This window comes from Passer domesticus, chromosome 1, assembly GCF_036417665.1.
Source record: "Passer domesticus isolate bPasDom1 chromosome 1, bPasDom1.hap1, whole genome shotgun sequence".
NCBI lineage: Eukaryota > Metazoa > Chordata > Aves > Passeriformes > Passeridae > Passer > Passer domesticus.
The window spans coordinates 90,966,749-90,989,095 of record NC_087474.1 but is presented as its reverse complement, the minus strand read 5'-3'; the positions used below and the strand labels follow the sequence as shown (position 1 = coordinate 90,989,095).

The following is a 22,347-nucleotide window of genomic DNA, read 5'->3' as shown; positions in this document are numbered from 1 at the left end:
AACAGAACACACCCTTTTCATAGGGCTCCCAGCCTGGGAAACTGGGGCAGCACTTTCAGCCATTACCTACACAATTTTGTGCATCTTCCTTTCTGGCTGTCAAGGCAAGATCAACTGGGAGAGAGCAATTGGTGTAAGGAAAATCGCAATATTTAAAAAAACCACAATATACCTGCAATATCTGCATTTTCTTGGAGATACAGAAACTGCTGAACAGCGTAAGAAAGTAAGACCCCTAGTTTCTGAGTTTTCTCCCACTTGCACTTGACAGCAAAAAAAAAATACACCTCCAAAAAGCCAAGGGCAAAGCAAAAAAAAAAATCATAGATAACAGGCAAATGGGACTACTGAGACCATTTAAAATTATGGGCTCTTATTCTATTACAAGTCTTAAGTTATACCCAATTTCAGTCAGTTTATGATACAAAAACTTACTTTTCTTTAGCTCCCAGATAAAAGCTTCCTACTCTCATTTTAGTCTGCCAATCATAAGCTCAGTCAAAAAAACCCAACCATTCCAGGAATCAAGACAGTTCATTTTCTATAGTTTGCTTTCTGTTGGATGGTCTATATCAACAAGTATTCTTCTCAGCTTAACCTGTCAAACTTGTATGCTTAGCAGAGCCACTGACTGAAAAGAAGCTGAAGCTGCTGCTTAGGAACATCAGTAGATACAGTAACAGCAGGCATAATTCAAAACAAATTTTCATTTCTTCACATAGGTTTTAACACTTGACCTTTTTATAATTTATGGAGATTATCAGCACATAAAGATTAGATGGATTCAAATCATCCTCAGGGCTGAGTACTGCGGAATACAATGATGACTTTTAAGGGACACCCTTCTTCCATTTCAAATGCCCAATATGCCAGAATAAATGCAAAGATATGAAAATATGCTTGAAGTTTCAAGTTGCAAAATCTTTTTCCTCATATACTTTAAGGATTAAAAATACGCTTTGCACACATCTCTGCTCAAAAGAAAATTCTGCTATGCTGTTCTTCAGCCTAAGGAGCTGCCAGAACAGAAGCTGTCCCTTCACAGCTCTCGACTCAAAGAACAAACTCAAACCTTAGCAAAATACAAGGGCAAGAACTGATTTTTTATTAACCTATTTTATGGACTCTCAAGAGGAAAATGAGTCCTGTCAATGGTTCCTCACTGCATGAGACTAATATCTCATCAGAGGACACGGCATTATTTCACTTTTATGTCTGTCCCTCAAGAATTCTCCCTTTGATGAAGTAGTTCAAGGGCAGACATCAAAAAGTCTGCTGTAGCAAGGTACAACAAATGGATCCAAGCCACATAAGACTTCATCAATAAAAATACACATGATAAAATTCTACTAGACAAGCATAGCAAATATTTGCATCACCATGGTCCTAGAGGAGGACAGTACCTTGTACTGCTGGTCACTTTCCTTTCAGACCAACTTGATAGAAGTACAGAGTACTGCTGCAACTAAGCCACAAAGAACAGAATTTATATTCCAAGTCTCTGAGGTAGCCAACTTTTTTTCAAGTCAGATTAAATGAATTGCCCTTCTAGACCTAAATAACCTTTTAAACATCTACTATACAACAACATATATACCACCATGCTTTTTCTTTTAAACTATTATTTCAGCTATAAACAAGTTATCTTACAAAAATCAGAGATGAGTCCCACTAGAACTGACAGAGGAAGAGATGACCACAGCAGATTTGAGTGACAGTCACAGACTCTTCCCAGGCACATTTCAAGACAGGAGTCTGAGGCACACTCAGCACACCTAAAGCTCTAGCTAACAGTATTTACTAGCTGGGTCTGTCAAGCAATTAATCACTCTGAAGAAGAGCCTCAGACATCAGTGACTGATAAAGTGCATTCTGCTTTTTTTTTCCCAGGATGCTGGACATGGTTTTATTCCGAATAACCATGCACCAGGCTGTCAGTCAGATATCCTGTATGTGCCCTTGTATGGATACACCGATTCTCTTACCCTTTAAGGAACCTGCAGGCATCAACAGTAAGTAACCAGATCAGGTGGCAGGTGGGGTAAGCAATCATGGGAGAAAAAATGTTTTTGGAATCTATGTGCTTTTCTTCTGAAGGAATTTTTGACCAGTTACACATGTGCAGTGCATTTGTGCATACCATTGTTCCATTAAAAATACAAACTTGAGATTTCACTGGTGCCTGCTCTGTTGCCAGCAAGACACAAACCCACCAATAAAAAGGAGTTTAAAATGGTGAAAAGAAGACACACTTGAAGGGAAATCTCTTTATAGCTTTCATTTAAAATATAAAATAGGTGAAAATTTAAAAGAAGACCATCCCATTCTGACCAAATTTTAAAATACAGTTTCATGCTAAAAGCAAAAGTCTGGATGTGAGCCTCATGGAAGCTGCCAAGCATACAGTAAGAAACCTAATCTTTCACATTACTCGCATCCGTGTCTTTGCCTTCCTGGCTTACATGAGTGTTGGCATTTTTACTAGAGTGATCTAAATCCTCAATTTTATTTTCTATTTCCATAGCATTGCTTTTGACAGGACTCTTGGAAGACTCTTGACCTATTTCTGCTTCCATTTTTGTGACTAAATCATGTTCTTTATCTTCCACATCCATTCTTTCCTCTGACTGCAGGAGTCTGTGTTGAACTTCTTCCTCAGTTTTGTTTTCCAATTCCTCCTCTTTCCTCTTTGCTTTAAACACTTCAACTCCCATCATCCTCAGGTAATGGAGTCTCTCATTCTTGGGCACAAAGGCACGCAGTGATGTCTTCCCTTGCCAACCACACAGCACTATTGGACACTGAAGATCATGAGGTTTTCTACAAACAAACAGTGAAGTTCAGTCAATTATGAGAAAGTTCATCTTGAAAACTTCATTTTACAGCCATACACTAATTCAGTTCTAACACTGAATGCATTTTGTAACTATTCACAGAAGACGAAAGTCCTTAACTTCAACACCTAAACAGGCACCTGCTTGTCTACAAGCAAACAAGCAAGCCAAAGCCCTAGAAATCAATGCTAATAAGTTTCTGCAGCAACCAAAATAATTTTATGGCTCTGGGTTGAAAACTAATACAAGGAACAGCAAAAATGAAAGTTTACATTCAGAAAAATCTCGAGTTTTGTTCACAAAAGTTATTTTGTCCACAAAAAGGAACAATAAAAACTTTTTCCATTCCAAATGTTGAACTTTACAGGGAAACAAACAAATAAATCACATGCAGTGATCTGTTGATCTCTGGCACAACTACCAGCTCTCCTTTATGAAGCTAAATTCTACACTTGTTTTAAGAATTCACAGACAAGACAGCTTCTTTTCCTGTCTTATTCTCTGTATCCTGTATGGCTTTACTGTTTCCCTCACTTCATCTCTATGCCTACTTCTGTTTTTGCTGAGTGAAAATAAATTCTTGTCCAGGTCTTAGAAGTGCATAAATGGAAAGCAACACATCTACTTACTCAGGGTCTGGGTCGTACTTCAGAACTATACTTCCCATTGCTACAGGGAAGGGGGAACAAAAACAAAACATGTGTTACTTGGTACAATGATACAATGAGTGCAATCTGAAGATATTCAAGAAAACAAGGTTTTAGACAAACCCAGAGCATGACATGGTTAGCAGTTACCCACATCAGTACACTGAACTACGACAATACCAGATTTTATTCCTTTTTTGTTTCAAACCAAAGTATTTACATAGTCACAGATGCGATTGCCAACAGTGGCTCCTCCAAAATCCCAAACAAACAAATTAAAATACAAAATCCACACGGTGGATTAACTCAATCAATCTAGCAAGAAACTTTTAATTAAAACGAATGTAAGAGTATGCCAGACCAAACTTCAAAACATTTTTTCTTCCCATTTTGTCTCATCAAACATGGAAGTACAAGGATCAGCAAGGAATTGGAAATAAAACAATAACAAAAGGCGGAAAACGAATTTTCATATCTTTAAGCATCCAGTGAGGAGGAAATTAAAAGTTTAACAGGAGTAGACATCACTCCCCATATTTAAGAATATCAAATCTGAGTAACTATATTTGGTACATAAGGTCATGACAAGCAATTGCAGATGAAAAGCAATTTCATCTGGAGCATTAACAAGCAGAAAAACCAGAAGCACATATAAAATCTTTGTTCATCCAATATTTTAAATGCTGCCTCACAGCACTGCTTTGCAGAAGTCGTAAGTCTGGCAACTCTTCTGTTCTCTAAAGCTCAAAAACCTTGGAGGCTGCAATCAGAAAGGACTAAAATTTCTAGCAGCACAATGGCTTTAAGTAATGCTTACTTACCTAACAAATGTATTTAAGATAAATTTAGTCCAAATTTTTAGCAAACACAGTTTATGCTACAGGATTTTATAGCCTTCTGTACAAAGAAGAAAAATAATTTTGTGACAGCAAAATTAGCAGGCTTACCCATATCTTTGACTTTCTTCTGTGTTTCACTGCTAAATTTACTTAAGAATGGATTTTCCTGGGTTAGCAGAATTTTGACATCTTCTATGCCAACATTTATAATCCTTGCATGAATGAATGGGTACAGAGTATAAATGCCCTGTTTAAGAAATAAAGACAATTATTTAAAAATTAAACCACTGATTTCTGAAGGAAAAATGTTAAAAACAGTATGCACTTTACCTAATACCAGAAAAAAAAATTAAACCGTACTGGAAATACAAATTACCATTAATCTGACAAAGTTAATGCCAGCTGTCTTACAGGCTCTCGAGGAAACCAAAGTCTCTCCTTTGAGAACACAGTGCTATGCAATTACCTCTTGTGCTAATCTGAATGCACATCCAAACTGGTCACCGTCACTGTTGCGAGACCAGACTTTTATCCCTGTGTTGATAACCTGCAAACACAAAAAGCCAATAAACATCAGTAGGGGGCATAAATTCTAAATTGCCACTCTGAACTTGTTTTTCCTCGACTCTTCGACTAAAAGTTCATTTGAACTGAATAAATGTGAAAACTCATTCAGGGGAAAAAGGAACTCCTGCTATAAAAATGTGGTGCTCCCTCAACATAAAATGCTTTTTACTCCTTTCCATATTGAAAACTGAACAGTGTGAGGAAGTGCAGTTTTAAAAAGAGGGCAAGAAACTACTAATATCTAATTTTAATTTTAGTCTGAGTAAGAATTTTCTGTGTGATTCTGGGAAAGTCAATCAAGGACTAGATTTCAAAAATGTACAAGTGAATACTATTTGGACACTACCTATCCTTTGTGGTACTCAAAGTCTCACTACCCAATATAAAGCACCAGTTTCTTAAAATTTTGTAAATTATGTAGCCATTTCCTGCATAGGGGATAAAAGAATAATTGTTTATCCATCTTAAAGATCTGTTGCAAAGATGTACTGAATATCCTCTAAAATTTTCAAGATTTGACTGAATGAGGCCCCAGAATGTATCTGATCTAGCTTTGAAGTCAACTCTGTTTCATGTAGGAAGGAAGCTGGACTGCCTCATTCAAACCTAAATTACACAATGACTTTTGAGACAAATCTTTAGCATTTGCAAGATATTTTCCACAGGGAATCATAAAAAAAATTCCCTCTAATTCACAAAAACTACTTATTATCCTATTATCACTCAGCTTAATGAACTTTCAAAATGTTTAATTTTTAAAATTACTTTGAAACAATGTCCCTATGTAACACAGACAGCAAATAATTCAGCTGAACTTATCTTTTTGGTTGGCTTTCAAAGCTCTTAATACTTTTATAATTAAGGGGGTGATAAATACAACATCATAAATGTAAACATGTAAAGTTACCTGAAGACTACACAAAAATGCTGGCACACACACGAGAGTTATATATTCTCTCTCTCTACTTTTAAATATTACCTCTCTCTACTTTTAAGTGCTCTTTCATCCACCAAAAATGTTTTCATCTCAGAGACTGTTATTTACCTCTCAGAGTCAACTTTTCATCTCTAACACAGGAGGGACAGAGAGGAAAACATTAATCTAGACTTAAAAAAAAATATAGCCTGTCAGAGGGCTAATCCTCTATGTAAACAGTACACTTGGCAAGTTCAAGGAGATACACACTGATGCTTATGAACCATACCTTCATCTTCTCACTATTGTTCAGAAGCACATTCCTTAGCTCCTTAGAAACCATGTACAGCTGCCTCTTTTTTCCTTCTTGAGTTCGAGTCAGTAAATTCATCTTGGGAAATGATGGGTCCAACGCGTAAAACTTCCTGTGGCCATAATACTTGTTTTGATTAACTGAGCAATAAAATCACATACTCAAAATGCATGTTTTAGCCCATTTCCTCCAGCTATCTCTGCAAACACTTAGCACTTTGGCTTCAGAACACAAAGATTAGACTTTCTAAGCTGCATGACATCAGAAAAGACAAGCTGTTATAGACACTGAGACACACTGGAAAGTTTCCAGTGCAAACTCTAGTTGGCTATTTTCATTTAAGTATTTAAGTGTTGAGGAGAGGGGGCCCTGGTGCAAAGTCAGGCAAAAGCTGTCATGCAAGACCAACGAGACCTATGCTTTGTAATGAACTGAACTTGAACTACTAACATCCCTGAACTAACAGGAATCTTACTGCCAAAACAGACACATCTTTTTTCTTACTGGATAGGAAGGAACAATGGATCATCTTCAGGGAGAAACACAAAGGGGTCTTCTTTAAAACCAAACAACTTCATTTTTTTAGATGGCGGTGGTCTAAAAAGGAAATAACATTGCATTGTCAATTTCACTAAAATTTCACTTGCTTTAAAATCAGTATATTCAGTTCATTTAGTCAACACTCGGCTTATTGCAACAGTATGCCAAAGAGAATATTGGCATTTTCTTGTGGTTCACTAACACTATATACAATTTAACTTGTTAAAATAAGGAAGTGAAGCAGTGCTTGGAAACAGAGTGCACAAAAACAAGTAAACAGAGATTTCTGATACAATGATTGTGAAGGCAATACAGATCTTCCAACTTCTGAAAGTATTTTTTCCCTTAACAGAGAAGAAAGTATTAACAGACTTAACAAATGCTAGTAAGAAAACTGGTTATTTTCCAAACTTGCTGACAAGACAGAAAACATGGAAATGCAAGAAAACTGAATGAATTAATTTTTTTATTGACTTCTAAATTACAAAAGAACTACAGAATACTGAGCAATTGCAGAGCTGTCAGAGGACAAATACTTAGACATGGACTTACCCACATACTCCTTCCTTTTTACTCTGCTCAGTGTCCAAATTCTGCAATTCTTGCATTTTCTTAGACTCTTCATTTTCAGCAAGTGTTGGTTCTTCAATAATACAGTCAGAACCATTACCTGAATTAGCTGCTGTCACTTCAGTATCTCCTGTTCTTTGTGGTAATTTCTGATGAACCTATTTCAAATTATAGTATTTTCAAAAAAGCAAAAGTAGTATCCAACTTGTAACAGAAGGCACCTATGTTTTCTCTTTGTATGTGCTTAATTCCTGTCAATTTGTATGCAAGTGCTTAAACAGATCCATTCAGGGAGTTAATCTGATTACTAGATCAGGATACCACTATAAATTGCATTTACCTCCAGTACTGATCTGGACAGTTTCATATCAACTGCCCCAAGAAAGCTATTTTTGTACCATCTACAAAATCATGTTCAAGTACTCAGAGAAGACTATTTTAAAAGAGGATCTGCTGTTTTCCTCCTAACACTCAAAGTGAGTGACACATGCATCCTGCTGCTGCACACCTTCTGTAAGAGTGCTACGTTTTAACTTAGAACATCATAAACTATTTGGAGGGTGCTTACTTCTGAATAAATGCTTCTTCCCTATTGCCACATACATTTTACTCCTAAATTGTTCTAATGAAGCAAATCAAATAAACACCTAAAAGGGATTCACAACAGAAGTACTCACAGACACAATAATCTAAGCGATCAAATAAATCACATCAACTTAAAACCCTGTTGACAGGATTTTAAAGACAATTGACAACAAATGGATTAAAGTCAGATGGCTGAAGCTGCTGCTCCAAACAGTTTTACATCCATTCCCCGTGCTGCTGATCTGCTAATCTGCTAGTGAATCACTCCTGAGGAACCAGCCACAGAGTGAGATAAACTGACATCAGAATTAGCTTACAACACTGCAGAAAAAAGCTTTTTAGCCGAGGACCACACACAGCTGAAGGAAGTGACAGCTTTAGCTATCCAATATAATCTGCTTCTGTAATTCTTTTAGAGCCTTAATTTTAGGGTCAAGATTTAGCTTGTTATTTTACTACCATTTCAAAATCCCCTTTCTTTTTTTTTTTCTTCTATTCTAAAAGTTTTCATGGTTTTTTAAAGTACTTAATGGATTTAGGAATTTATTTTTAATTGACACACTGAAGGGCAGATACAGAACAGTCATAGTATGTCTTCTATTATGTGCAAACTTAAAAAAATCCTGAAACATCATTAGTAATTTATATTTTAGATAATTTAAAAGAAGTTACCTTAGGCTGACGTTTATTCCATGGCATTGGAGACTTTTTTATTAAGACAGCCACAAAGAAGCCACCTGTGTTCTGGTGATGTGGCAATATCCTAAGACTAGAGAGAAAAGAAAAAAAAATGTTGCAGCACATTCATAGCTGCATTCAGAATCACAAAATACCAGAAGGCCCATATTTTTTACTTCCAGGATGAGGTAACTGTTCCTAGTAGGATTGTGCAGATTTATCAAACTAGAAAGAGAATCTAAATAGAGCATTCTGGCAAAATTACTCCCATCAACTAACACATTCATTCACCGTTCACATTTGAGCTTTAATGACTCATTTCTAAATAATATTTTTAGAATAGCTGTGGAAAGCTTTTAAAAGCAAGTAAGTCACACTGTTAATATGTTAAAGTTTTGCATACTTTCTCAGTAATTTTGACTGTTTATCTCTATTGGATGAAAAGAATTTGACCTTTTCATGTGAGCATTTACTCCTCTTACGCAACTTGCAGTAATTTCTCCTGATTCACTGGAGTTAAAATATTACTGCCATTACATATGAAGCAATCAAAATATACTCAGACTACACATTCCTAATCTGACCTAATTATAATTTGCCCACAACCATACATGTTACATCAAATCCTCACAAGATCTACTCTGGGAAAACTTACCAGCGCTCCAGATTCATTGCCTTTAGCTTCTCTTCATCTTTCACTGGAAACATGGTAGGACGTATTTGTGTTTGTCTATTTGAAGGCACATCTTTCCACTCCTCAAACCACTGTCCATCTTTCAGCATTACCTTCAAAGTGTTCAATATAAATTCAGTGAAGAATATAGGTTACAATTTTTAATTAAAATAGTTGAAAACCAAGATTCAGACACCAAATAAAGAAGTAATTTTCTGGTACAGAAAATTAAGTTCTTTAAAGTGTATTGTTTCTTTGTGCATTGTATGTGTGCGCTTCAGAGCAGGAGATTCTTGCCAGCTGCAGCTCTTTGCTCCACTTCATATGCTTAAAAAAAAAAAGCATATAGTCAAAGTGTAGTCAAAGCTGAATCAACTACAGAGATCTCTGTTAACCTGCTAAAACATGTGAACCACCACAATCCAGTGGAAGGACAGTGGTGAAATATGTAAGATCAGTGAGATATCAGATTTAAGATACGCTACTCCTTTTTTCCCCGTGAGACTGGCTGTGAAACATTGTGTTATAGGCAGCTTCCAAGCAGTATCCAAGGTAAAAGAGCTACTGCAGTCTAGTAAAGATCAGAATTGAAGAATCCCAATTTCATTACATAAGAAATATGCAAGAGTGCAACACAACAGCTTGACAGGCAGAAAGCTGCATGACACAGGTCACTGACAGATGTGTTTGTAGATTGTTGCTGAAGAAACATCCCCATGAATTTTCTAGCATCTGTACCTTTACTTAGAACTAAGAACAAATCTACAGATCTGCTCTAAGACACTGTGTAGACATAACATCACCTCAGTCTGGCTAAGGGTCAAAGCTTTTGATGGACACTCAAGATACAAGCAGAAGGTTAGAGCCACAACTCTTACAGGAAGGCATTCTGAATGCTCTTCAAGCAAGGATACCGAAGTGAAAAAATAAGGCAGGAAAACTTGATTTCAGAGCTCTAGATGCCTGCTTTTATACTGGATGCTAAAGTTGTAAGATGGGTCCCAAATGGGGATGCACAGTGCAAATTCATAAAATTAATCACTGGAATGAAGGCCCATTTTTGTTGTTAAGGCAACAAAGTAAAGCAGTTGCAGTGATGGCAGCTTCAGGACTGGCAAATATGGTGAAGTGGTTTCATGCATCTCACTGTGATTGTCTTGAAAGTTTAATCAAGTGTTCTAGTGGAAACTGAAATGTAACATTTATCTAGACTACAATTTCACTAAGAACTTTGGAATGCAGATTTCAGCATCATGAAGTCTGGCACTTCTCAGACACTGATCAGATCACACCTTGTGCCTTTCTACATTTCCTGAAATAGAAATTACTGTACTTTCAGAATTAGTATTTCAAGTCAAAATATGCTACATTTCATAGTGCTAGATGGAGACAAGATAGACTGCACTTCTGAACCGCTCTTCTTTGGAAGTCATGACTCAAGCTTGAGAAAAACCAACAACAGGACTGATAAATAACCAAAGCCTAAGAAAACCCCAACTATTTAGGTTTTACCTAAAAACTGCCAGAAAAACTGCCTATGAGTCTTGTGCTGTTCAGTTTTTTCACTCACTGGTAAGTTGGTGTGACTGGCAGAATGACAAAGCACCAAAGAACACTCTGAACTCTTCTCTATTGCACATTTTACTGACCACCTGTTAGAGCAGAAGGAAGAGTAAAAGTGTTGCAGGAACAGATGACCAAATCTGGAGTTAAAAAGGTGTCTTCCTTCAAGCCTAAAATAATTCATTGGAGTTCACTCATCATCTGGCTTAAGGAGGGAGTACTGAATGCTATTTCCAAGCACCCAAGTGTCCCTTGAACAAAACCTTATTTTTGTTTTTGCTGTTTCCAGAGATTTACAGTCAACTGATGTTCAGGAATATTCAATGCAGTCACAGAGCTCCTAGAAAACAAATGCTGCACCAGGGAACAAAAGACTACACAAAGTAAAAACAGCACCAAAGTAAGCAAATCCATCCACAGTGACATGCTAGCCAGCAAGGCATGAAAATATACAGTAGCAGCAAACCAGGTCTGAAGAAAACCTAGCAAACTTTGAACACATTTCATCAGACTAGTTTTTAAAACCTGTTAGGGAGATTTATATTTCAACTGCAAACAGAGAAACAGATGCTACAGGGAATAGAATATACCCTTAGTGATCGTTACATAAAAATATATATAGTGCCTTTATGGAGTACCAAGAAAAGGTAAAATTAAGATCACAGAGCCACAGTTATGCACTACATTTATTCTTCAGGTACAAGTATACAGTGTAAACTTTAGGAACTGTAAGAAGAAAGAAATCAACTTGTTTCTAAGCTACATTTCCAGTGGCAGAATATACACAAACCTTTATTGCCTACATCTTGTTCATTAGCCTGTACACAGGCATAAACCTACCTGGCATTGCAAGAGACTAGTGAGATGGTAAGACAGAAGACCCAATGGCATTGCAAAGGCACACACTCCTAACTAAAATTTAATCAGTATCTTTCCCCACTACCAGGATGGCCTTCTACTTTTCTTGACAGGAAACTGAAGCAGCTTTGGGTCTTTTGCCCCTCCCTAGTAGTTTGTTTCCAGAACTGAAATAATTTAAGGCCTGGAACAAAATATAGGATTCTATTACTATTCTAGCATTAGTCACATCACTGCAAGCTTTAAAGCTTATTTGCAGAAACAGTTTCACAGCTTTTACTTCCAAATGAAATAAAATGGACCAGCTGAAGAACTGCAGAATCTAACATTCACAGAGCCATCTCTGTTCACAGACAGAGATGGATGGCTAACATTAGAAGTGGCTGAAATTATGTTGCCATCTACAGGCCACATACATGAAACGGAATAGGGAATTGTAGCAAGAAAGTATAGGAGGCATAGGAAAGAAACCTAGAGGTAAGGGGAAAGCAGATGTGGGGAAAAGAACCTACCCTCCCAAAGACTTCCAGCTTAGCTCTCTCCCCTAAACATCAAATCACTGCCATTAATGCAGCTCACCCTAATTTGGTGAAATGTTACGCTTCAGAATGTCCCTAATTTAACACTACCACAGACCAAGAACTTTACAAAAATATCAAGTTAAGTACCTTCCATTTTGTAATTCCTGGCATTCTCTTCAAACCTGGTAACTCAGAAGAGACATCAGCAAGTTCTAAGGCACCTGAAATCCCAAGAACATAAACATTTTGAAAACAGAATTTAAGAGTTATGTTGTCAATTCACTTTTATAAAAATAGTTTTCCTTAAAGTTTTAAGCCGTTTTATGAATAGTACTTTTTAAAGCTTTCAAGAAATAAAATGCTACACAACTTCTACCTCTTATTATTAACAGTTCTTCTCACCTTTGTTAGTGTAACTATGTAAGATCATAAAATACCCAAAATATAATGGTTAGATAGTTTTGTAGCAGCTACAGAGAAATACTCTACAACTTACATCATTAAACATCAGTGTTTCCAGCAATGGAATCACTGAAGTTCTTATTCTCATTTACTCAGTATTTGGATTTACTACACTGATTAAGTATTTTTCAGGGAATAACTTTTGGTATAACTAAGCCTTCTGAAATGCCTACAATATTCTAATTTCAAGGACTTACAATCTCAATATATTCCAGTGAGAGAGAAAAGAGAAATTGTTATTTTTTAAATGGAAAGGAAAATTCCAAACTGTTTAACACTAACATGACCAAAGACTATGTGCCTAAAATATGTCAAATTACTACAAGAAACATCAACAGGTTATAGCTTAATTTACTGGATAAAATCTTCAAGCTGCCCAAAGTCCAGAAGGAATTATATAAAAATTTACTGCTTAAATAGGTGATCTCCCTAGAAAAGAATAACTTTTAACATTGCTTTTCTGTGATTCTAAATATTTAAGTTATTTAACAGTCAGGTAGGCTTTTCCTCATGATGTACACAATTTGTCAACCTGTTCTATATGACTACAACCATTTACTCTTACAGTGACAGCTTAAGCAAATCTTTTAAATAAATGAAAAGGAGATACATGAATTCATAGAAAAATTCAAAAATGACATCTCAAATGTGATTACACTTGATGTTTTGCATCCATCCTTTGAATATTCCTGCCTCCCTACAGCATGACTTCAGCTGATGTCTCAAGACTACAACAGACTTATCAGGCACTGAAGAGTCTGTCAGAAGTGCTACAGTTTCCAATACTTGCTACATGGTACAAAAAGGCCTTCTCTCCCTACTCCTTCATGCGTATGGGGAAAGCAATCTCTCATCTCCTTCACAGGTCTGCTTCAGCAAGGTAACACTGCTAGAAACTACCAACAAACCTTCTGGACTGATCTGGACTAATTCTTGAGGTACAACACCCCTTGCAGACCACTGCACTGTCTCTTTATGACTATCTTCTTAAACTACACCTGTGTTCAAGTTCCAAGGGTAACATTTATCTCGCTGGGACACATCACAGCCTTCAAGTATGCCTCAAAATACCTCCACTGGGCAGAGACTAGATCTGAACATCATAGCCAGTCCTTCCTTTAAAGTATTGAATTTCCCACAGGTGATGCAATTGCTGGCCTCCACATCTTACTGCTTTGTGTTCTTATCCCAACAAGATCTTAATTCTTTCCAATCTTGTCACTGTTAAAATTAATGCTTGCTTACTATGGCCTTCAATAAGCCAAGCACACTGTAATATACTGGAAATGTGTCTATGATTATCAAAGAAACTACTTCTAAACAAAAGTGTCCTTTCACAGGATAAGCGGAGTTGGAAGGGACCCACCAAGATCATCAGGTCCAACTCTGGCCCAGTGCAGGACACCCCAAGAGTCACACCCTGTTGCCTGAGAGCACTGTCCAAAAGCTTCTTGAACTCTGTCAGACTGGCGCTGTGACCACTTCCCTTGGGAGCCTGTTCCAGCCACCCTCTGGGTGAAAACCCTTTGCCTGATATCCAATCTAAACCTCCCCTGACACAACTTCAGGTCATTCCCATGGGTCCTGTCACTGGTCACCTGCCCTTCCTCTTCCCTTCATGAGGAAGTTTCAGACTGCAATGAGTCTCCCCTCAATCTCCTCCAGGCTGAACAGAAAAGTTACCTCAGCCACTCATCATCAGGCTTTTCCTGTAGACCCTTTATCATCTTTGTTGCCCTCCTTTGCATGCTCCCTAATAGCTTAATGACTTTCTTATATTGAAGTGATCAAAACTGCACACATGACATAAGATGAAGCTGCCCCAGTGCACAGAAGAGTGGGAGTAGAAATTACATAGTCAATTCCTCATGAACCTGCAAGTACTTTAGTTAAAGTGCTGTTTCTAAGAAAATGAAATTTCATGCATAATTTGGGGCCAGAATAGCTACTGGCACAAAGCAAACATTACACAAAAACAGGCTACCGACTTCCAGAGTAAGTGCAGCTCCAGGAGCAATAGAGCTGCTTCTGCTCTGTAAAACCTTAAAAGGTCTGTGGAACTTTTCATGCCAAATCCAATTAGATGTTTCCAAATTTCAGGTTATTGATTCAGAAAAAAACAGTATACACCAGCTACTAAATGGGCTACTGAACCCTACTATCACTAAGTGATGCAGTGCAGCCTCCCAGTTCATCTTAAGTTTTTCCACCTCTTGTAACCTCAGCCTTCACATGCAAGCCAAAAATGCAAAAACCCCCTGTGAGTTAAAGCACATTAAAAATCCAAGCATGTCAAAATGTGGGGCAAAGGATGCTAAAGGTGTCAGTGACTCCCACCTACTGGTGTACAATTACTTTGCTCTAATTGCTTAACTACACTCTGGGCTTTTTACTCCTACAGTGCACAGCAGCAGTGTTCCACACTGAGTTTTCCAAAGGAATTACAGATGTCAGACATGGATTCCAACCAGTGAAAGCAGTTAGTGGGAGCCAGATAACACAGACTGAATGCCACTGATCTGTAGAAATGTCTTCTGCATCATTAACACAACACTTTAGGTTTTGTATTTGCAGCTGATTCACTCCCATTTAAGAAGACTGCTCATAGCAACATTAATGAAATCCTATTGGTACAAAAAGATTTCCAGAGTTGTGCAAACTAGCAGCACATTACCCACACTAAGATTATCACTAGTACCATCATACACATAGACTTTTTTGGGCTGAGGAAAAAAAATAATAAAGACTTCCCTACTCCTTCCCTACTCTGTTCAAGCTTACATTCTCACCTTGACTCTTTTCCAGCAGAGATGCGATCACAGCTTCATTTTCGATGGGATTCAAGGAGCACGTGGAATACACCATTCTCCCACCTTCTGCCAGCTGCTCAACACCACGGGTTGCAATTCTCAACTGCAATCTAACAGAACATGATTGATCTAGCCAGCTATCATTCAGGAACCCACAAAAAGCTTTACTGCAGACACACAGCTCTCCATGGACTAAGCCAGCACCTGGGGAGTTCTACAGCTGTCAGCAGTACACAAATTATAGTCAGTGTTGAACTAATTCAGCCTAGTGCAGTCTGTACTGCAGACATACTCACAACGACACCCATTAAATTAAAGCAACAATGAAGTCAAACATTAACACTAACACAGCATAACTTTGAACATAACATTCTGTTTTGTTCTTTCTAGTGCCCAATCAGTTTTATTATGAAGTACTCTAGAAAAATAACACCCGAAAATGATTCTTCTCAGAAATCCAGTTAAAACAAGGAGTAATCTGACTATTACAAATATTATGGACAACACAGCTTAACCAGCAGTGGCCTTCTGAGAAAGGTATGACAGAGCTGGACCATGAGTTTAGGCCCTACCTGCATACCTCCAACTAAAATGAAACCTGCAATAATGAATAAGTTGCAAAGAAGTCATAGGTCAGCTGAGTCACAGTAACCAAGGTATCCCCAGCTTGTTAAAAATACACAGAAAAATTTTCTGTGTTTTTTTGTTTTCAATTACTACATTTTACCATGTGCCTGCACTAGGCTAAGTACTTATTCACCATCAGTTTACATATATCCATCTCAGGTAATTGAAACTATTTGTATATGATCTCTAGAATCCCACAGACTTTAAAACAGCACTAATAAATTTTATAACTTACTATATTTTCCAGCAGTATTTTACCTGCCTAAATGCTAAGAATGCCAGCCAAGTGATTTATTCTATTTTATTAGCTATCACGTCTAAATCAATTCAATAAATAATTCAATGACAACTATACGTAACAGTACAAGCAATTTAGATTCACATGCTTCCCTCCTCACATCTGAAACCCTACACTTCTTCTCAATAGCACTAAGCTCTTGATTTGAGAGAAAAATGACTCTTCCTAGTCTCTGCTTTATCATATATTAACATGTGAATGCATTCAGATGTTAAAGATACTGAAAAAGGAGAGAAAAATGAAAGAAGTGCAGATGTGCAATAAGCATTTTTACCCATGGAGCTGCAAACTGTTTTGTGTCGTCCATTTCTTCCACACATCAATGTTTTTCCTCATGGTTCCATCTCCACTGCAACAGAGGTTCAACAGATTTGTATTATTTGTGTTTGAGACTCTTTCCATATCAAAATCACTTACAGCAGCACCAAAAATACTAGTCCCTCTTCCCTTGTAACTCGTTCTCATACACGGTTCTGTTTCTTTACTCTCTCTGTATTTCAGTGTCCTGAATATTAAGGTCAAAACTTGAAGCCCTTCAACTGATCAAATTACAGGACCACTTGGAATGAAAAAATTCACCTTGATTCTGTATCCCCACACTGAAAAGGCATTCCAAACTATAAATCCTAACTAACTAACCTAGTCAAAAGGCACAATTCAGTAGCATAAAAAAATTTAGCACTGCACTTAAAGCAATAAAATCCATGCATTGAAGTTTACATGCAAGGTACCTGCAGGGGACATCACATAAAATCCTGTCATAGAAGAGGATCTCTTTTCTTCCATCAACATCTATTTGAAGGTTAGGAATGCTGGAGGCATCATGATTTACCACCATGATGCATGGACTGTTTAATCTCTTAGCCTGATGAACCAGCAAATAGCAGCGCTTGTTGTCGACATCATTGGCAATTACAAAACCGCCTGGGAACATAAAATAGTGGGACAATGCTTAACTATTCAACAGACAAATCATTTTACATAGTTTATTACCTTATCTCTGAAAGAGATAAGGCAAACCTTTCACTAGAGATTTTTACTTAAGAGACTGCTCATGAATAGGGCAGCCCTTATTGAGCATAAAATAAAGTACATTGCAGGTTAACTGATGTGTCATTGTCTCAAGAGTTTTAGCTCTCATCCTGTGGCAGTAAGACACAAGGGCCCTTCAACTTTTCAAAGGAAAACCTCTAAAATAGAAAATAACCCCACTGCCACCAAAGACAATCTCTACATCAGCAAATTTTCAGTCCAATACAGAAAGAATCCACACATTCTCTACAACTTTACAGCGTCAAGGGGCAGTATTTTCTGTGAGCATCTAACCAAAAATAAAGATTCTGAAGCTTACAAAAATGATAAATATGACAATTTCTTCAAGTCGAAAGCAGCTTAATCCAGTGTTTGCAGGATACCACACAACACAGAGGCTCATGGGCTGCCATCTACTAAGTAAACATGATTTATATACAAAAATTAAGCTCTAATCACATGTACTGCAATCTGAACTGAAAAGATACATATAATTCATGTCTGTTTTTCAAGCAAAGAAAGCCTGTGAAGTTTCAAATAGGTACCTTTAATTTCATAACAACCCCTTGGGGAATTCACTGTGTAGATAAATGCAGCTACTCATCTGTGACATGAAAAACAATTCACTACAAGAAAAAGCAGAAATTCCAAGTTACAAGTTTTTAGTTTTCCAGACTTACTGGGAAAGGGAACATTCATGTCTGCATGCAACATTTCAATGAGCTGTGCAGTCTTAGATCCAGGAGCAGCACACATATCTAGAATCTACAAACAAGAAAATTTTTTAAATTCCTGTCTTACACTTTTTCAGTACTTGAAAAATTTACTATGTTCTTGTTTAAATTAGGTATTTTTGAATATGTAGAATTATGACTGTTCTGAACACCAATTTGAAAAGAAAAAAAGTACAATCCTGTTCTTTGTATGCTTTACCTTCAAAGGTTGAAAATATAAAGAGGACTTTAGTTTGTAGGGAACAAAAACATCAGCTGAAATAAGATTTGAAACAGGAACCCAAATACAGATTTGGGGATATGATCCTTTTATCAGTTCAAAAAAATTCCAACCGAAGTTATCTGCAACTTTACATATACACGCATACTGAAGACAAAGTTACATTCAAGAGCAAATAGTACTTTTCTTTAAACTATTAATAAATTAATCAGAGACAGTAGTTTATACAAATTTTATAAAAATGAATTGTTGTCCCTCCCCACACACACCGACATTTCAATGCACAAAATCAGGGCAGTATAGGTCTCCTGCCTCTTGATCCTGGAAAAACCACTTGGGAAGTGTTTGAACTGCCCTGAGGCAGCTGAACATAACAGCAGAGACATCAACACCTGAATTCTAGTGTATGTCTCCCTCCTAATGAATGTGATGGAGTGTGATGGAGTCATTGGTAGAGTCACTTTCACATCAAAACAACTGACATCTCAATCTGTTCTCTTAAGCAAGGAAGTATAGAGTCTTTCCTCCTGCCTAGTTACAGATTTTCAGAAACATATGTCTATCTCCTGGAACTTTGGCTCCAGTAAAAATCAGCTGAGATCGTGCAAGAGGATAAAAGATGGGAATGAGCTGCTCAGATCCTCATGCAAGCCCCCTGCATGAACAAGACTAAACCCGGAGACAGCTCCCAGAAAAACTCAGAGAGCTCCAGGGAATGTGTGCTAAATGCTGCCATACAGCAGTGCTAACACATCATGGAACAAACCCTGCAAGACAGTATCAGATCTGCTGTTTAAATTAGGAGATGTGATGCTACTGTTTTCTGCTTCTGTAGATAATGCAAAAGATGATGAAGAATGCACAAGGCTAAACACACTCTAAAACTGTCCAGCTAACTGATGGTGGGGGAAAACTAAATGGGAAAAAAAGATTAAAAATGAACACAGCTATGGGAACATTTGACAATCACTAATTTTATCCTTTTTATCATTATCCTTGCAGAAAATGGAATCAGCACCTTAGATGTAATACATACAGAACATGCTGGTTAAGCAAAAGTAACCTGCAATTCTGGTCATAACAAGCAGCTCCTAAGTAAGGCACTAAGGACCATGAAAGGCCCTAAATTACAAGTCAGGGCATCATTATATCATTAAACATTTGCTGTTTTGGCACAAGAGAGGATAAAGAACCTATTCTTAGTCTGATTTATGAAATCTTACACATATTTCTGGAAAATGCTGCAATACTCACCAAAATTAAACATGCAGTGTAAAGCCTATAAACTGCTAGCTTATCATATACAATGTTAAGGTGTGTGCAAAAATATCCCCACAATTTGTGTTTTTTAAGATGAATGTGTTCACCACCTGTTCATTCCAGACAGAAGTCAAAATACACCTGTGACAAATGAGGACTGAGACTTTCAATTTACTATTCACTGAAAAGAGATGAGAAGACCTTGCTTCCTATAAAACAGCCATAGCTGTCATACACTGGGTTGGGGTGAAAGTAGGAGAAAAAAAGGTGGAAAGTTATGGATGCTAATTACTGTTAATATAAAAACAACTGTGTACAAACTAGTCTTTAAAACACATGTGAGAAGTTTGATAAACATTAAATTTAAGACAGCATGAAAATTTAAGAAAGAAGAACACAACGTGGCTGCTTGAGATAGCAAGACAACTAGCTCATTGATTTAACAGATTAAGAGAGTAAGGCCACCTGACAGATTCAGTCTGCACACAAGCAGAGAGTATGAAAACATCACAAAGTTAGAACAGAAAGTTTGCTACCAGATATCCTCATTCCTATGGCATGCCCTAAGAAAATACCATGAGCATTCCTTACACACTTCAGTTAAAGTTAGCACCCTACAGTGTTTAGCCATCACCAACAGCATGTTTCAGCTCACCCAAAATATTTCATCTAACAGATTATTTATAGAGTAGAATTTTTCAGCTCCTACAAAAGGCATAGAGTGAAATCTATGAGGTAGGGAATATTATCACTTGCATCTTAAAAACTACATCTGTTCACAGTGTGATGAAAAGAGAAAGTTAAAAGTAGTTACTTTACTTTAAAAGCAGGTTGTAACAAGAATACATAACTGAGATGCAGCTAAACACATTTACACTTTGAAAATAAGACAATGCAACTACCTAAATTTGACCTGTTTCTTGCAGGGTATTACCCACAGCTGAAAAAGCAGATGTTCCTCTGATAGCGTTTTTGTAATCCGAACATTAGCTGGGTGTTGCTGTTGATGTGCAGAAAGCATAAAATGTACCAGCACAAAACAGAACTGAGTATCAGCCCTGATGCTGCTTTTGTGATTTTTAGGTCAATTAAGCTGATTTCAGCACACTAGACTTATATTCTAGACTCACCTTATGATGAGGGCTAACATTAAGTAGCAGAGGTGGGATCATACTAACAGCCTCCTGTCGACTGATGTTTCCCTTGAAAGGAAAAAAGAAATTAAATTTGTTTTTAGTCCATGAAAGAACACATTTCTTTTGCAACAAAACTTTTTAATTGCTATGTAATAAAATAAGAAAGCAGTCAGAAACACACTACTATAAACTTAGGAATAAATTCTGTTGGAATTTAACAAAAAAAAAAATCACAGTATTTCACCCAATTGTAATTTCCCATAATTGCGTATTTACTCCAATTTTATTAATTCTGCAGTTTCTGGTCAAAAGAGAGGAGAAACTAGCTCGAAGTGACAAACATCCATCACTTAAGTGTTACATGTTGTCATGCCCATGCTGCACTTTTGACCAGGTTTAAACATTTGGTTTCTAACAGCATCTCATTATTTTACAGGGACTCATTTTAACATCCCCAACAAAAACAAAAAAATGCTATTAGTTTTGGCAAATATTTGTAGCTGCAGTTATGCACCAGAATCATTGGATGCATCACTGCCAACTGCACCACAAAATCCAGATTTTTCCAGGCTACTCAACTTCTGAGAGAAAAGGTAGAGTCTCCATCTTTCACAATGTATTTCAATAAAACATTGCTCAGGATGAGAAAAAAAATGAAGATCTATCCAAAACTTACACATTCTGTCTCGCTAACCAGAAACTGATGAAACTTTTCCAGTTGCGGGGACTTGCGTAAGATTTTTCTACTCAAATTAGTGTGCCAGGCCAACTCTTCAGGATACCTGGGGGAAAAGAGACGTCAAAAGAAGAGAGGCAGAAGAGACCGATGAGCCAGCCTGGTTGCCGGGAACATGCAGAATGCCTAACCTCGCCTCCAGATCACTCACCAGCTCAGCGCCTGCGGCATCTCGACTTTCTGGCCGTCCACCTCCAGGTCCTGCAGCTCTCGGAAGTACTTTTCCTTCAAGCAGTGGAGAATCTCTCTGGCGTGGCTGCATGCGAGAGACACCCGGGGGAACACCGGATGGAGAATCACAGAGCGGCTCGGGCTGGAAGGAGCCCTAAGGACGGCGTATTTCCACCCCCCTGCCGCGGCCGGGACACCTCCCCCTGCTCCAGGCGGCTCCGGCGGCGCTGCCGGCAGCCCCCGGCCCGTACCTGCGGTAGCCGGTGATGCGCAGCGTGGCGGGCAGCGGCTCCCGCAGCGCCGCCATGAACGCGTCCCACTCTCCGGCGGGCACGATGCCCAGCTCCCGGTAGTACCGCTCGAACAGCTCATTCTCCTTCACGATCTCGGGGTAGCCGCCGGCCCAGCCCTGAAGAAAAGCACCGCTGCCGTCAGCCCGGCGGCCCCGGCGCTCCCCGCCCCGCTCCACCTCGCCCGGCCCGGCTCTCACCGCCTGGTCCCCGCCGCCGCCCCGCTCCTGCTGCTGCTGCTGCTGCTGCCGCCGGCGGTCCCGCGCCCTGCGGCCCATGGCAGCCAGGCGGCGGCCGAGCCGCGCCAGCAGCCCCGCCGTGAGGAACGGCGGCCGCTCCCGCTCCACTCCCGGCCGGCCGCAGGGACCGCGCGGCTGCCGCGTGCTCCCGGCGCGCAGGCGCGGCCCCGCCTTTTCCCGGCACTGCTTCCCGGCGGAACTTCCCGAGCGCCCGGCCCGGCCCGGCCC

At 38.5% G+C, this 22,347-nt stretch overlaps 1 protein-coding gene across 3 annotated transcripts; it reads right to left on the bottom strand.

The window, feature by feature from the left end:
* Nucleotides 1–2,263: 2,263 nt before the first annotated feature.
* On the bottom strand, nucleotides 2,264–22,275 carry NSUN2 (NOP2/Sun RNA methyltransferase 2). Of its 3 annotated transcripts, none has more exons than XM_064429084.1 (19): nucleotides 22,084–22,275; nucleotides 21,842–21,999; nucleotides 21,571–21,675; nucleotides 21,360–21,465; nucleotides 20,678–20,749; nucleotides 18,014–18,098; nucleotides 17,033–17,225; nucleotides 16,576–16,650; nucleotides 15,356–15,486; nucleotides 12,252–12,325; nucleotides 9,145–9,275; nucleotides 8,484–8,580; nucleotides 7,209–7,384; nucleotides 6,621–6,713; nucleotides 6,093–6,228; nucleotides 4,787–4,867; nucleotides 4,429–4,567; nucleotides 3,464–3,503; nucleotides 2,264–2,820 (listed from the first exon to the last, which is right to left on the bottom strand). In XM_064429084.1, exons 1-19 carry the CDS (start codon nucleotides 22,156–22,158, stop codon nucleotides 2,415–2,417), a joined length of 2,373 nt encoding a protein of 790 aa, XP_064285154.1. In that variant the 5' UTR covers nucleotides 22,159–22,275; the 3' UTR covers nucleotides 2,264–2,414. The 3 variants fall into 3 exon arrangements, with proteins under 3 accessions (XP_064285154.1, XP_064285143.1, XP_064285135.1); XM_064429073.1 differs by having other exon boundaries at nucleotides 22,081–22,274; XM_064429065.1 differs by having other exon boundaries at nucleotides 21,842–22,275.
* Nucleotides 22,276–22,347: the final 72 nt, after the last annotated feature.

Excerpts from the sequence above, each read along its gene's own strand:
- NSUN2 (XM_064429065.1), bottom strand. The coding sequence starts at position 22,158 with ATGGGCCGCAGGGCGCGGGACCGCCGGCGGCAGCAGCAGCAGCAGCAG. Across the intron at positions 18,099-20,677 it reads ATGTTAGCCCTCATCATAAG|ATTCTAGATATGTGTGCTGC; the intron begins GTGAGTCTAGAA and ends TCTTGTTTGTAG. Across the intron at positions 12,326-15,355 it reads TCTGCTGGAAAAGAGTCAAG|GTGCCTTAGAACTTGCTGAT; the intron begins GTGAGAATGTAA and ends TTGGGATTTCAG.